This window comes from Coregonus clupeaformis, chromosome 29 (genome assembly GCF_020615455.1).
Source record: "Coregonus clupeaformis isolate EN_2021a chromosome 29, ASM2061545v1, whole genome shotgun sequence".
NCBI lineage: Eukaryota > Metazoa > Chordata > Actinopteri > Salmoniformes > Salmonidae > Coregonus > Coregonus clupeaformis.
Window position 1 is genome coordinate 19327760 of NC_059220.1, and position 16874 is coordinate 19344633.

The window sequence follows — 16874 nt, forward strand, 5'->3', positions numbered from 1 at the left end:
GTGCTGAGCCCACAGAGGTGACCGCAACACTGAAGTACAACCGAAACAAGAACACTCTAACCACTGAAGTCCATATCCCTGATTATGACATTGAGGCAGGGATAAAGCTGGCAGTCACAGACAGCAATGTGAAGGGGAAGAAGATGCGTGGCATCACCTTAGATGTGACCAACCACAATATTCCACAGTTGTCTCTAGTTGGTCGTGCCAGGTACAAGAAAACCCAGCATTATATTTTTGCCATTTTGGCAAGGTTGGTAATACTGCAACTAGCTAACATGCTTTTCTTTGAATGTTTATTAACTTAGACTTGGGTCAATGGAAAATGGAATGCTGCAAGTCCAGATGACCATCCCGGCCCTGAGATCAGATGCCTCTGCTACTGCAACCCTGAAGAACACCGATGGTCTAGTCATGCAATTAGAGACAGCAGTCAACATTCCAGAGACTTCCTCCGTGCAAACAGTAATTGTGAGATATGGTAAGTGTCAGACAGCTTTTTCTCTGTACTGTGTGACCTGACAAAGTCAATAGCTAAATGTAACTGCAAACAGTAATGATTCAAGTCTTACTTCAAGTCTTACATGTGGTTTTCCCATACAGATGACATCAAGTTTGAGGTGGAGATGAAGTCCGACCTGAACTCTGAGATCCAAAAACTCATCCCAAACACAGAAGATTACCAGAGGGAGCTACAAAAGCTAATTGATGACATACTAGATCAGAAGGTGGCTAAGACTGATATGAAAGTGCGGCACATTGTTACCAAAGCCATTGAGGTGAGAGTTGTGTTTTTTAAATACAGTGAGCTCCAAAAGTAATGGGAATACAACATGTTTCTAAACTATATTTGTGCATCTGTAACTTTCTCACTCATCATTATTCACGATTCATTCAGGACTATCCGTAATCCTGGTAGCATCCACATTAATGTAGAAGTGTTTAGAAATATATTATATTCTTATTTACAATAAAAGTCACTCCAAAATGACACAATACATTATTTACAATTAATTTCTATTGGGCACAAAATAATCTGAAACACAACCAAAACAAAAAGCAAATGCATCAAACAAGTTTGTAGAGTGTCACGCTTGATGTAATCATTGCGTGCTATGAATATGGGACCAAATATAAAAAATTTCACTACTTTACACATATAAGTGAATTTGTCCCAATACTTTTGGTCCCCTAAAATGGGGGGACTATGTACAAAAGGGGCCGTAATAACGGTTCACCCGATATGGATGAAAATACCCTCAAATTAAAACTGACTGCACTTTACCCTCATTGTATCCAAAGTGCTGGAGTACCAAGCCAAAACAACAACACAATTGTCACTGTCCCAATACTTTTGGAGCTCACTGTATCTTTTGGTTAATGGTATCGGCAGTAACTTTTCAAATTCTCTACTCCCAATTGTAACAATTTTGTTTCCATTGATAACATTTCTCTACAACAATTTTCAATCTAAAAAGTACATCTCTTTTTAGGCATGCAACATTTGGCTGGACAAGGTTGCTGGAAGAAACAAGAGGAGCCTCGCAGAACTCAGTCTACCCACCGTGCCTGAGAAACTGTTCCTTCAATCGTAAGTATCTGACAATTCGCATATTAAATGGGGTTGGGATTATTTCCATTCAATTCAGGAGATAAAATGAAATGTTATAATGGCAAAGTGTCAGGGGAAATCAGGATAAATTCGTCACTAATGACAATAAATTAATTTGTCACTTTCTTTTTTGTTTTTACAACAGTGACAGTTTATTCAGATACGAGTTCAACCAGAACAAAATGGCCATCTCCCTTGTTGTGCCTTTGGGAGGAAAATCCTCTAAGGAGTTAAACATTCCTACTACCCTGTCCATTCCTGCCATCGATGTTCCTGAAATAGGTTGGATGGTTCCTGCCAATGAGATCCACATCCCAACTTTCACCATACCTCACTCTTATGGCTTCATGCTGCCCTTGCTTGGCCTTGCTGAGGTGACCTCCAAAGTGAACAGCAACTTCTACAACTGGGAGGGATCCATCTCTGGGGGCAACAACACTGTTGATGTTCCCAGCTATATTGCTCAATTTAAAGTCACGGCTCAGTCGCCTGTCAGCCCGCTCTCCTACAGACTTGAAGGTAAACTTTGATGATCTTTCCACATTTCATTACGGGTTCATAGTGAAGCTGTGTAACCTATTGTTATTCTTACATTTAGTTTTTCCTTGACATGGTCAAATAACTCAAGCATAGATTGGTAACTTTTTTCTAATTTGGCACACAGAAACTAGAGGCCATGAGTAACTTTGTAAAAAATAATGGCACTGATTGGCCTATAGATGGTGCTGGTATGATGCATTTTGCATCATATGATGCAAAACGCAGCATCCTATGATGCAAAATGCATCATTCCGGCTGTATTTCTGTATTTTCAGTTATATATCTTGTGAACTTGATTGTTGACATGCAAAACATTTTGGGACTATATCAACAATGAACTCATGAAAGAAATACCAACATATCATTTTTGGGTGGTTTTCTTTTAAACCCTCATATCCCCTGCCATTTGACCTAGAGACTTTAAACTTTGTATGTAGGTGTCTGTTGTCATGCTGAACAAATTTGCCTTAAGGACCCATAAGGTCCATCAGGATCGATTTTCCTCCATCTTGGACATAACAAATTAAAATAAAAAATCTTCTCATGAACCATAAGTCCAAATAACACCAAATGATCACCAAAACGTTATGTAGGCCCATTGTACATCTCTTAACTTAGTTTGAGAAAAGCTAAGTGATTGGTTAAGAGATGGCTGAGTTATTGATAAATCAGGAAATCTGATTTTACGTGTCCATTTAAATCCTTTATAAATCCACTCCACAATGGCCTATCATCTTGGGGTCATCAAAGACGTTACCATGATGAACCATGTTACATTTTGGCATTGATATGTAAAAAAAATAAGAAAACTATTAACAATTCACTTTCTTTTTACTATGTAACGCTAATGCTTAAATTAATCATAAAAAAATCTTCTTCTCATGGACTAAAAGTCAGATTCACTCAAAATGTGGTCCTTGGACACATCACAATAGTCCCTAAAGAGTTTGAGAAAATAACATTGATGCATTCAAAGATGGACACACTATACCAGTAGATGCATATTAGCACATACGCTTCTTCTCATGAACCATATGACCAAATTACACCAAATTTAGAATGTAGGCCCATGGTACATGTCTTAACGTTGTCTTAAGTTTGAGAAAAGCTAAGGGATTGGTCAAAAGATGGCTGAGTTATTGACAAATCTGATTTTACATGTCCATTTAAACCACTGTAAATCGACTCCACGGTGGCCTATCAACTTGAAACTTGTCATCACTATCATGGACATCCCTAAGATGAACCACACTGAATTTGGTATTGATATCTCAAAAAACAAGGAAACTATTATTTGCATATGTAGCGCTAATGCTCAAAATCATCTGCAATCATCTTCTCCTCATGAACCAAGATTCACTCCAGATTTTGTATTTAACGCAGTCATATAAGTATTTCAAATTATATTTCTGTTGTGATTTTCTTGACTGCACCTACAGTCTCGCTTCGGTACTGCAGTTTAACTGACGTACAGCCCAGAAAGACAATTCTCATAGGCTGCCCCATAGAGAAGTCGGATTTGAAAATTCCTAATAAGACACTTTAGTCCTCATCTTTGTGCACAAAACCATATTTGGTACATAGACTTAACACATTAATCTCTAATGAGTTTAACAAAATAAATTCCCAGAATTCAAAGATGACCGCAATATACCAACACACTAATGCTGAAAATATTTCACAAATCTTAACATACACCAATAGTCAAATTGACTCCAGAATTGGTATATAAACTCAGTACATTAAGTAATGACTTTAAGAATGATTACCTGCTGCATTCAAAGATAACCAACCTACGGCGCTAGACTAAACTTAACTTGCGTCATCCTTGTGGTATGGAGAGATAAACATGGTAATGTTTTCACTGATTGCACATAGAGGAAGATAGTTCCTACATGATAGAGTTTGCCGCTTGCTGTGTTATCCAACTAATTCTTGTCCTTTCTGTCATCTTGTGAACCCCGTTCATTGCTGCTCGCAGCTATATTTTAATGTACAGCACATTCGGAAAGTATTCAGACCCCTTTACTTTTCCCACATTTTCTTACGTTACAGCCTTATTCTAAAATGGATTAAATTGTTTTTCCCCCCTCATCAATCTACACACAATACCCCATATTGACAAAGTGAAAACAGGTTTTTAGACATTTTAGCAAATGTATTAAAAATAGAAAACAGAAATACCTTATTTACATAAGTATTCAGACCCTTTGCATTTAAGGACATTCAGAGACATGTCCCGAAGCCACTCCTGTGTTGTCTTGGCTGTGTGCTTAGGGTCGTTGTCCTGTTGGAAGGTGAACCTTCACCCCAGTCTGAGCTCCTGAGCGCTCTGGAGCAGGTTTTCATCAAGGATCTCTCTGTACTTTGCTCCGTTAATCTTTCTCTCGATCCTGATTAGTTTCCCAGTCCCTGCTGCTGAAAAACATCCCCACAGCATGATGCTGCCACCACCATGCTTCACCGTAGGGATGGTGCCAGGTTTCCTCCAGACGTGACACTTGGCATTCAGGCCAAAGAGTTCAATCTTGGTTTCATCAGACCAGAGAATCTTGTTTCTCACGGTCTCAGAGTCCTTTAGGTGCCTTTTGGCAAACTCCAAGCGGGCTGTCATGTGCCTTTACAGAGGAGTGGCTTCTGTCAGGCCACTCTACCATAAAATCCTGATTGGTGGAGTGCTGCAGAGATGGTTGTCCTTCTGGAAGGTTCTCCGATCTCCACAGAGGAACTCTGGAGCTCTGTCAGAGTGACCATCGGGTTCTTGGTCACCTCCCTGACCAAGGCCCTTCTCCCATGATTGCTCAGTTCTAGGAAGAGTCTTTGTGGTTCCAAACTTCTTTCATTTAAGAATGATGGAGGCCACTGTGTTCTTGGGGACCTTCAATGCTGCAGAAATGTTTTGGTACCCTTCCCCAGATCTGTGCCCCGACACAATCCTGTCTCGGCGCTCTATGGACAATTTCTTCGACCTCATAGCTTGGTTTTTGCTCTGACATGCACTGTCAACTGTGGGACCTTATATAGACAGGTGTGTGCCTTTCCAAATCATGTCCAATTAATTGTATTTACCACAGGTTGTAGAAACATCTCAAGGATGATCAATGGAAACAGGATGCACCTGAGCTCAATTTTGAGTCTCATAGCAAAGGGTCTGAATACTTATGTAAATAAGGTATTTATGTTTTATACTTTTAATAAATTTGCAAACATTTTATAAAAACCCATTTTTTTCTTTGCCATTATGGGGTTTGTGTGTAGATTGATGAGGGGGGGAAATGATTGAATCAATTTCAGAATAAAAATAGTTATTCTATAATAAATAGAAACAAAATGTGGAAAAAGAGAAGGGGTCTGAATACTTTCTGAATGCACTGTATATTTTCCACACATGGTCCTCATAGTTTTAAGAACATAGAAGATCACCATATTTCACTGTTTAGATAATGACAATGGTTTAATCTCCTTTTGTCTTATAAAGGCACAGGCATGATCTCAGGAACAGTGGAAGATAATCTGAAGTACCTCGTCAACGGGTCCCTGAGCCACAGCTTCATCGATGCCAGCTTCAGTGCCTTTGAAACCTTGAGCGTTACAGACAAACTGAATGCTAAGTCCAACTACAAAATTGAAGCCTCAAGTCCTCTGGGCCTGCAGACCTCTCTGTACTACTCTGCAATGTCAGAATCCACTTCTGAAGAGGACACAGGGGATGGTAACTTGGATGGAACCATCAGAGTGGGCTCATGGAAAGCCGACTCCACCTACAGATATAACTATGCCATTCGCCCCCTCGATAGAGAAGGAAGAGGAGAGTCCAACCTGCGGGTGAACTCCCCACTTATCCAGGCTCACAACATGATCAAGGGAGTGTATGCCAATGACGAATTGTCCATTGTGTTCAAAACCAATATGCAGGACGATGCTCTCAAGCATGTGGCAGATCTCAAGTACAAGGATGGCCAACTATCTCTGAAGTGTGATGCTGTTTCCAACTCCCTGGGCAATATACTTAAGAACAAAGTTGAGCTTGGAATATCCAGTGAGGTAATCATTCTGAGAGTTGAGTCCCAGGCTGATGATGCAACAAACCGGGCTTACTCCCTTCTAACAGGTTCCCTGAACACGGATGGTCTTGAAGTCAACTCTGAAGGCTCCCTTACTTTTAAAGGTGGCCGTGGATTGCATAAGGCCACTGTGACAGTGAACAGAAATGGTCTGGTTACCAGTGGCACCAATAGCATGCAGTGCAGTCCCTTGACGTTTGAGAACATCTACAATGGGGGCATAGATAGTCGTGGAGCCTCCCTGACCTCCACGACCAAAGGAATGGCTGAAGACAGCAGAGCTGAGCTAAGCTTGGAGGGCAGAATATCAAGTACTGAGACTTCTCTAGGCAGTGCCTTCAGAGGCAACGCCTATGATTCAAACGCAAGAAGTACAACAAACCTGGTATTGAACAGGAGGGGTTTGACCTTCTCCAACAACATGAAGGGATCTCTGCAGAACATGAAGACAGAAAACACCCATAGTCTGACTCTCACATTATGGACCCTGGCCTTCCGCTCTAAGACAGACAACTTAATCTGTGAGGATGCCTCTTACAAGCATGATATAAAGGTTGATGTGAAGCCTTTTGTTACCTCCATTGACATGAAAAATGATCTCAAGCTCTTTGACGTCCGTATGAACAATGAAGGCCAGGTGAAGATGGAGCCTACCAAGCTGGACCTGAGTGGAAGTGTAAGAGGAGCCTACGGAGACGAACATGAGCTCAGACACACTTATGAGATAAACTATGCTGACCTAGCTGGCACTCTGAAGTGTAGCACAACAGGGAAGATAATGGATGCACAGATGAGCCACAACTGTGAAATTGAGATTGCAGGACTGACCTCCAAGTCTAACTGTGAGGCAAGGATAAACTCAGAATCATTACGTTTTGTCAGCACTATTCGCACCTTGGCACTGCCATTCAGTGTCAATGTCAATGCCATAATCAACAGCGATGGCGAGGTGGATGTGTTTGGGAAGCACACTGGGCAGCTCTATAGCAAATTGCTTGTGAAAGCAGAGCCTCTTGCACTTGCTTACTCACATGACTGCCGGGCCACAACCACACATATGCTGGAGAGTGGGGAATCTGCTGCTCACCTGGATAACAAGTTTGACGGTCTTCTAACACCCAGTGAACAGTCATTGACCTGGAAAACTAAATCCAAGTTTGACAACCACGCTTATAATCAAGACATCAGCACTTACAACAATGCTCAGAAACTTGGAATTGAGTTTGAGGGACTAATATCCACAAACCTTTTAAACGAGCCTGGAGAGGGTAGAGACAAAAGGTCAGTGAAGGAAAACCAAGAATTCAGTGTCTCTGGTTTCCTGAAGTATGACAAGAACAGTGATTCACATATCATCGAGCTTCCCTTCATTAAAAGCCTTCCTGCTGCTTTTGAGCTTCTCAAGACTGCTGTTGTCAATGCTCTGGAGGCCATGCAACAATATATCATCAGCTTAGACATTAACCAGCTAATTGGTGGGCTAAGAGTCCATTTGGACAATCTGCCGCAGCAAGTCAGTGACTTCATGACAGAGATTGATTTGGAGAACAAAGTGAATGATGTGAAAGAGAAACTGATTATTTTGACACAAGAGTATGCTGTGACACTGGAAGACTTGGAGGCCTCTGTGGAGAATCTTAAGGTGAACGTTGAAAAAACCCTGATTAATATTGCAACCAAAATCAGAGACCTGATTGCTACAGTCAGGGTCAGCATTGAGAGCGGAGACTTGTCAGACGCCATTTCAAATGTCCTCTCACAAATTGGAAATAAGCTGAAGAACTTTGATTACCATTTTAATATCAGAGAGACAATTGTCAGAGCCATTGATGCAATTGAGGATGTCATCAGACAGATTGATCTACAGAAGCTAGGAGACAGCAGTGTTGCCTGGTTGGGGGACATTGATGGTAGATTTAGAATCAAAGAAAAACTTCAAGATAAAATTGGTGAATTGAAACAGGTTATTGAGACCTTTGATGTCACAATGTTTTTCCAGGATCTGAGGGATTACACCCTCTCAATCAACTTTGACTTTGCTAAATATGTGGAGCAGCTAACTGCTCAGATTCCCACTGAGCAGATGGCCAGGGTCCTTGAATCTATAAAGGATGTAATTGTCAACTGGATTGAAGAATATGAAATTGCAGACAAAATCAATGCTGTGTATTCTTATATCAGAGGTCTGCTTCTCATGTATGAGTTTGACAAGAGAATTGAAGTGTTCATGGATCAGACTGTAGTACTCATCAAGGAATTCAGAATCCAAGAAACTGTGCAATCACTGGTTGATGCTTTGAGATCTATAGACTTTGAAGTCATGTATGACAAAGTTATGCAACTACTGGATGGGGCTGTAAATCAATTCAAATCAATTGACTTCAAGCAAAGTATTGATGAGCTAAATGAATACATTTCCTCAGTCATCAAGACCATAAAGGAATTTGATTACAATGTGTTTGTTGCTGATGCTAACCAGAAGATCAGTGAACTAACAAGTTATGTTAATAATCAGATTGAAGCATATGGAATTGCACCAAAAATAGAGGCCTCCAGACTATTTGTTAGAAAGATCCAGGCTTCTATCTTCAAATACTTGAAACAACTCAAAGAGACAAAAATTGCAGAAGTCGTGAAGATGATGAAGGATGTGATTGACACTACAGCCTTCAACGATATAAAGACGATTGTACAGCAAGCCCTTCAAGACATGAGAGATAGAGTCGATGGCATGAACATTAGAGATGAGATACTCATATATCTGCAAAGGGCAAGTGACTCCTACACCAACATGGTCGCCTACATTTCTGTTCAGTTCAACAAACTGATTGAGGAAATCCGCAAGTTGGCTGAGGACCAAGATATATTAAACCAGATCAGTCAGGCTGTGGACGGTGTTCTGGATGCACTGAAGACAGCAGAGGTTGAGATTCCCTCTTTTGTAGTGCCTCTCACTGACCTCGTCATTCCCACCATCCAAATCAACCTGAACAGGCTGCATGACATAAGCATTCCGGCTCAAATCTCAGTCCCTGAGTTCACCATCCTGAGTTCTTACACTGTCCCAGCCATGAACATAGATTTTGAGGAAATCAAAGAAAAGATAATTGCATTTATCGACCAAGTAAGAGAATATGAGGTTCCAATGCCTCCACCCGAGGCTATCTTTGGAGACTTGAGAGCACTTTACTTATCCGACCTCCCAGACTTGACCTTCCCAGAAATAACTATTTTAGAGATTAAGCTTCCAGCCATGAACCTCCCAAAGTTGAATCTGGAGAACTTTGAAATCACAATGCTTCCAATTCCGGAGTTCAAGTTCCCTCAGGTCCCCAGTGAAGTTCAAATTCCTGCTTTTGGCAAGCTCTATGGCGAGTTTAGAGTGAACTCCCCCCATTACACTCTTGTGACAGCAGCCACATTAGAGAACTCAACAACAATTAATTTGAATAGGGAGAAGAGAGATGCGCCAGAGACTTCCAAGTTCACAGCCACGCTTACTTCTCAGGCCAAATCAGCCTTTGAATTCCTTGACTACTCCTTGGATGCCACTGCTCTTCTAGAAGCTTCTCAGATGGAAACATTGGTGTTTACTGAGACTATGAAGGCCAACCACATGGCCTTCTCTGTAGATCACGAGGGATCACTGACTTTCAGCGCACCCTCTGCAGAAGTAACAGCAAAGACCACTGCTAAGGCCACTACTGAGATGTACACAGCTGATCTGGTGAACAACATTGCACTGTCCCTAAAGAGTGGAATTTCTGCATCAATAGACACTACCTACAACCACAACTTGAACATCCCAGCTGTTGAAACTTCAAGCCAAGCCACCATGACCCAGACTGCAGCAGCCAGTCTTGAATCTGGTATTATTTCTGTGACTGTTGGAACTGAAGGAAGTGGAAAGTGGTCCATTCAAGACTACTCAGATGAAGGCACACACAAAAACAATCTAGAGTTCAACATCAATGTTAGCACTGCCAAATTAACCTTTGTTGGAGAAACAGACAGCAAGGTCTTGAAAATGAAACAAACCATGAATGCTGAATCTGTCATTTTCAGCCACTTCACTGTTGATGCCAGGGCTGAAACAGAACTTCCTTTCGTCAAGAGCAGTGTTGTGGTTTTAAATGGAGATGCCCATGTGGGAGACCTGAAGATTGCACTGACAGCCTCCCACAAGGCAGAACTCATGGGAAGAATGAGTGGAACCATATCTAACACTTTGGAATTTTTGGTCCGTCCTTTTGAGATTGTCCTTGATTGCAAAAACGAAGGAAATTCAAAGGTTATCTTCCCATTGAAACTCACAGGAAAGTTTGATCTCCAAAATGAATTTGGTGTGATTCTTAACTCTGAAATGCAGCGCGCCTGCTGGGCTGGCTTAGCTCGATTCAATCAGTACAAGTACTATCATAATTTCACCATGGACAACAATCAGAAAGACATTGGAATCTATGCAGCAATGAACGGTGAAGCCAATGTTGACTTTTTGACCATTCCCCTTACCATCCCAGAGATGACAGTGCCTTATCTTAGAATGAAAACACCTCACATTCAAGAACTTTCTCTTTGGGAGCATGCTGGGCTCAAGGAACTACTGACCACCCCTAGGCAGTCATTTGAAATGAACCTAAAGCTTCAGTATCAGAAGAACACTGACATGCACACCATTGATTACGACCTACAACCCTTCTACAATGCAATTAGTAATTTAGACATTTTTAGGGCTCACTTTGAGTTAGGGAGAAACAAACTAGTAAACCTTCTGACAACCTCTTACAATGAAGCCAAGACACATTTTGACAAATATAAGATTGACACATCCAACCAACCTCCTATGTTCGTCACAGTCCCTGGATACAAAATCCCCATCCTGAATATTGAAGTCTCTAGCTTCAGAGCAGAGTTACCTGCATTTGGCTTTTTCATCCCTAAGGAGGTCAGTACACCAGGTTTTAAAGTTCCAACAATGGGTTTTTCTGTGCCATCTTATACCCTGGTGCTGCCATCTCTGGAGCTGCCAGTCCTACATATTCCTGAGACATTGAGTGAGCTGACTCTTCCCTCTTTCACACTACCTGCCATTCAGAACAACATCATGATCCCTGCCATGGGCAACATGACATACGATTTCTCTTTCAAGTCCACTGTGATTACCCTGACTGCTAATGCAGGCCTCTATAACCAGTCTGACATTGTTGCCCGATTTGGAGCTTCCTCAACTTCTGTGTTTGATATTCTAAAAGGTAAAATTGACGGGACTACCAGCCTGACAAGGTCAAGGGGTTTAAAACTTGCCACTGCTCTGTCCTGGGAGCACCAGAACATAGAAGGCAGTCACGACTGTACTGTTAGTCTCTCTAAAAGGAACATGGAAGCTTTTCTGGCAACTGTTGCAAGACTCAACCTTCCCTTTGTGAGTATGGAATTGAGTCAGGAACTTCTTGGAAATACCAAGACCAAACCAAATGTAGCCTCCAAGATTAAACTAAAATACATGCTTAATATGCCACTGATTGAGGCTGTAGGCAAGGGGAACATTGATCATAACTTGGTGTTGGAGGGACTTACATCTTATGTCTCACTGGAGACCTCTAACAAAGGAAAAACTGACATAACAGTAAGAAGGATCGTTTACGATGGAGCTATAGACAACGAGGCTAACATTTACCTAAACGCAAATGGCTTGCGATCCACAGTGAAGACTGACCTAGGCTCCAACCTGGTTTACAATAAGGTTACCATCTTGAATCTGAACATCAATGACAACCTAGACCTTGAGGCATCTCTGAGGCGTGTGTATGCAACTTTGAATTACACCTGCAACAATATGGTTAACATTGTATGGGCAGGGTTTGATACAAATGGGAAGCACTCTGTTAAAGCAAATTTAGACTTTGTTCCTCTAACAACGCTGACAGCTAAGGTAGACATTGAGGCATCACAGCCATTCAATTACATGGATCTTCCCGGTGAAGCAGGAGTGGATCAGAAATTCGATCTTTCCATCACTGCAGATAAGCAGATATTCAGCTGGAGTGGCAGAGAGAAACTTGCCTCTGTTATACATTCCTGTGACTTACTTCTGTCAAATGATGAGGCTGAAGTGAAGATAGATATTGCTGAATCTGTGGAAGGATCTCTTGCTTTCCTGAAGTCTGTCAGGCTTCCTATCTACCAGAAGACTATTTGGGATGTGCTTAAGTTAGATCAGGTCTCCAGAATGGATGAAATACAATTCCTCAATGTGTCCACTACTGTAGTTTACACAAAGAACAAAGAAGGACTAGTTTTCACTTTACCATCTAAATTATTTGAGAATAGGGTCACCTTCAATATACCAGAATTGACACTAGCAGTGCCTAGCTGGGTGAAAGAGATCCCAAAGGCTGTAAGGACGATTGACATGCGATTCCAAAATATTGATCTCCCAGATCAGGTCTCAGTGCCACCTGTCATCGATGTTCCAGCGTTCGATGTACCATTCACCACTCTACATGTGCCAGGCTTCTCAATTGATTTGAAGAATTTGGAGATCCCTACGATGATAAGCACCACTGGCTTTGACATCATGCTGCCTGGTCTGCCAAAGGTGGAAATTCCCAGTTTTGATATTGACACAGAGTATCTACAGAACAGAATGTCCTTCCTGTCAGTGAAACTGCAACAGTATGAAATCACCATCTCATCATTCACCCTCCCCAATGTCACCATTACCATTGGTGAGCACACCATTAATTTGGATGAGATTGCAAGTCAGATTTCCAACTTTGAAATGCCAACCATTACCATCCCAGAACAGAAGATTGAAATCCCTGAAATCTCCCTAATCTTGCCTGCAAGTGTGTTTATCCCAGCCTTCGGTGCCATCTCCACCACTGTGAAGGTGTTATCCCCAATTTACAATGTGACATCAACTGCAAACCTGGAAAACAAGGAGTCCAACATTGTCACTTCACTGAAGTCCATCTGCACCTCCACTATGATCTTCCTGGAGTATGACCTCGATGGTAAGATTTGAACATTTTCTTTATTACAATTTTCTGTCCAATTGATTTGGATTACTTTCTCCAAGTACTTTTAGGTTGACATTTATTTTTGTATATTTGTCCCTGCAGCCACCGCCACTCTTCATTTTGAGAATGGAGCAGTCCGCATGAATGGGAAATGCAACTTGGTTCACAGTGACGTAAATGTCGACTGGCAGCATGTCTTCTCACAAAATCTGAGGTAAAATATTGTTATGACAGTAAGACTGATGATTTTGAAAATACAACTTCTACGAAATAATAAGATAACATATTTCTGATTTAAATTTGATCTATTTTCTTAGGATGAAACGGCAAGCCTCTCCTGATGCTATGTAAGTACCACAAGATAATTAGATCCAGACATCCTGTACATTTCTACCTTTCAGCCCAGGCTTTCAGCCCAGATTTTCCCCAACATACAAGTCATAATTGCATAAAAATCGAACCAAGTGTCCTTTATCTTTCAGTGTATCTCGTCATACTTTGAATGTGGATATCACCAGCCCAACCTTTGTTGATGTGAGCTTCCGCTATGCTTCCCGCAAGGATGGCATCACCACTTCCATGGCTTCCCCATCGGTTGGTTTCCTCGGATTCCTTCTTACGTGGAGGTCACCTTCACAGGTGTACGGAAAAGTGTTCAGCCGCTACCTGGTAAGACACACCTGAATTACTGGCACTTTTATATACATACTACACACCTCAACCTATACATGTTCATACTGAAAGCTTAGAGTTTTCAAGATGTTATTTTTTTATGAACACAATACATTGCAATTTCTTTTTGCCTTAATTAGCATTTATACTGAAAGAATAATCCCCTCTTACTTGTTCCTTATCCATCCAGTCTACCCCTGATAAGGATACGGACATTGTGAGTGTCAAAGCTACTCTGAAGAACTCTGAGAAGTTGAGTTTCCAGGTTGCCTGGAACATGGATACCATGCATTACACCATCAAAGGGCTCAAAGAGAGGATGCCTGCCATCACAGATGCGCTGCTCAAGTTCATAAACAAGTATCACACAGCTCACTTTGGCTTCAGTGTAAACCGTGCCTCCATTAAGCTGAAGAACTCTGTCTCCAACATCATTGAGAGAGCCTATCATGAGGTCCCATTGGGTCTCGATACACTACAGAATTCTATGAGAGAGATGTTTAGGAATGCAGCTGACAGCATACCGTCTATCGACATCACTGAACTGAGCAACAGTGTTCTTACGTTCTTGCGTGAGACTAATTTTGCTCTGCCCGGATTAGAGGAGAGACTTTCTGGACTGGAGCTCTACGAGAAGGCCAGTAGCTCTGTGTCTGTGACCATTGACCGGGCTGCCCAAAGGTTCTCAAATCTCATGGAGACCATAACTGACATAATTGAAAGTTTAATTAAAGGTGTTCAGTTCACAATCCCTGGTAGCAATGTAGTCGTCAATGGAAACGAGTTTGTTGCCAACCTGAGGTCTGCCATGAGTGCCATCCAGGATGAGATGACCAAGGTAGCGAGACACTTGGAGGATGTGAGTCTGGAGGAGCTGATCCAGGGAGTTCATGACCTCCTGGAGCTATGTTTCCAGAGGGCAGGAGAGTTCCTTGCCTCTCTGAAGACACAAGACCTGAAGGAAATATTGCGTTCTCTTGAGCGTGACATGCACGTGGCAAGATCTGAAGCTGGTGAGTACAAAGATACTGCCAAAATAAAGATCCAGGAAATCTATAACGAGGTGACAGTGGAGCGTGTGAACAATGACCTCAAGAAGCTTGTCGATTTTTTCCAGTCTCACTTTTATGGGGGACTCAATGAATTTATCAACCTAATGGAGCAGGCATCGCAAAGCACGGCTCCATACATAAGAGTAACATCGAAAAAGATGGACGTTGATGTTCCGCTTCCCTTCTTCTGGAAGTCTTTCAGTGAGTGGCCAACACAAATCAAGCAGTGAGTGAGCGAGCAATGCTTATTACCACCACTTGAATAAGAACAGCTAATTTAATTGACTTTTCTATATGAAAAGAAAACACTATACTAAGCACAGGAGGTTGGTGGCACCTTTATTGGGGAGAACGGGCTCGTGGTAATGGCTGGAGCGGAATCAGTGGAATGGTATCAAATACATCAAACACATGGTTTCTGTATTTGATGCCATTCCATATGCTCCATTCCGACCATTATTATGAGCCGTTCTCCCATTCAGCAGCCTCCTGTGATACTAACATATACTTTATGTTTGAGCTGTGACTTTGCTATATGGAAAACCAACAAATATTATACTAATACATATATTATATTTGAGCTGTTATTATATATCACTGTGTTTAATTTTTTTAAAGAGCTAGTTTGGTTTTTAATGCCTGAACAATTAACAATTAATGTAGCATGTGGCTTCTTTTTGATGACCATGTTAATTGAGACAATAAAGGGAATTTTTACAGCACAACCCAAGGTATGGTCAACAATGCATTTAAATGGAGTTATTTCAAGTCTAAGAAATCTACACGTGCCGCTGGTGTAGTGGTATCATGCAATATTCCCATTCTTGCGACCTGTGTTCGATTCCCCGGCGCATGTATTTTGGGCTCCCGAGTGGCGCAGCGTTCTAAGGCACTGCATCTCAGTGCTAGAGGCGTCACTACAGCTTCGTCCAGGTTTGGCCGGGGTAGGCTGTCATTGTAAATAAGAATTTGTTCTTAACTGACTTGCCTAGTTAAATAAGGGTTAAATAAAAAAATACAATAAGTGAGACATCCCAACAAATTAAGGAAGATGGTTCACACACATAAAGTACAGACTCCAAGACTCTTCTTTTGTTGAAGCTCAAGTTGAAATGGTGTGGCCTTTAGATGGCAGGGTAGTCCAACTCATTGGAATGCTTCTGGTTTTAGAATTCCAGCTGTCTACAACATAGGAAGCTAAAAACCTTTGTTTGCTACAGATGTAAGATCTTAATTTGATCACTCTTTTGTTGCTGAAAAACTTCATGCACCGCAGGAAATGCAGATGAGCTTTGTGATTTACATAAATTCACTGAAAACCCGCACTAACACACGGCTATATTAACATTATTGCACTTTTCATGTAGTCTAATTTTGGCCAGCTAATAGCCTAACCACGGATCAAGCAACATTAGTCCCCTGTAGCTCAGTTGGTAGAGCATGGCGCTTGCAACGCCAGGGTTGTGGGTTCGTTTCCCACGGGGGGCCAGTATGAGAATGTATGCACTCACTAACTGTAAGTTGCTCTGGATAAGAGCGTCTGCTAAATGACTAAAATGTAAATGTAAACATTCAAATCCTGTTGCTGCAGGATTATTTCACTGAGACAATACAGGTCAAATTAAGATCCTACATCTGTAGGTCCAATTTTTCACCCTGCCTCTTCTCACCCTCTTGCCCTCCCTTCTTTCTCACTCCCAATATCCTGTACAGCCTTTTGCTCTCTTTCATAATGTGTGCCACATTCCCCCTGCTTATTTCCCCTGGTTACCTGGTTGGACACTTACTGCCCCCACTGCTATTTCATATACTCTATCAAAGAGGGGACCATAACAAATGTTGCTAACCATGGTGGCTGTCATCTGTTTGGAATTCAGGGCTGTGATGGTCGCAAGAGCAAGCTGCTTTTCCC

At 41.6% G+C, this 16874-nt stretch overlaps 1 protein-coding gene across 2 annotated transcripts in view; it reads left to right on the top strand.

The window, feature by feature from the left end:
• Positions 1–15687, top strand: part of apoba (apolipoprotein Ba) — a 36652-nt gene extending 20965 nt beyond the window's left edge. For both annotated transcript variants that reach the window (XM_041854922.2, XM_041854923.2), the window contains exons 20-29: positions 1–211; positions 309–481; positions 604–779; positions 1494–1591; positions 1758–2131; positions 5631–13232; positions 13341–13452; positions 13556–13585; positions 13721–13907; positions 14101–15687. In XM_041854922.2, the coding sequence (XP_041710856.2) occupies positions 1–211; positions 309–481; positions 604–779; positions 1494–1591; positions 1758–2131; positions 5631–13232; positions 13341–13452; positions 13556–13585; positions 13721–13907; positions 14101–15192 (10055 nt within the window). In that variant the 3' untranslated portion in view covers positions 15193–15687. The remainder of the gene's footprint in view (positions 212–308; positions 482–603; positions 780–1493; positions 1592–1757; positions 2132–5630; positions 13233–13340; positions 13453–13555; positions 13586–13720; positions 13908–14100) is intronic.
• The last annotated feature ends 1187 nt before the right edge of the window (positions 15688–16874 follow it).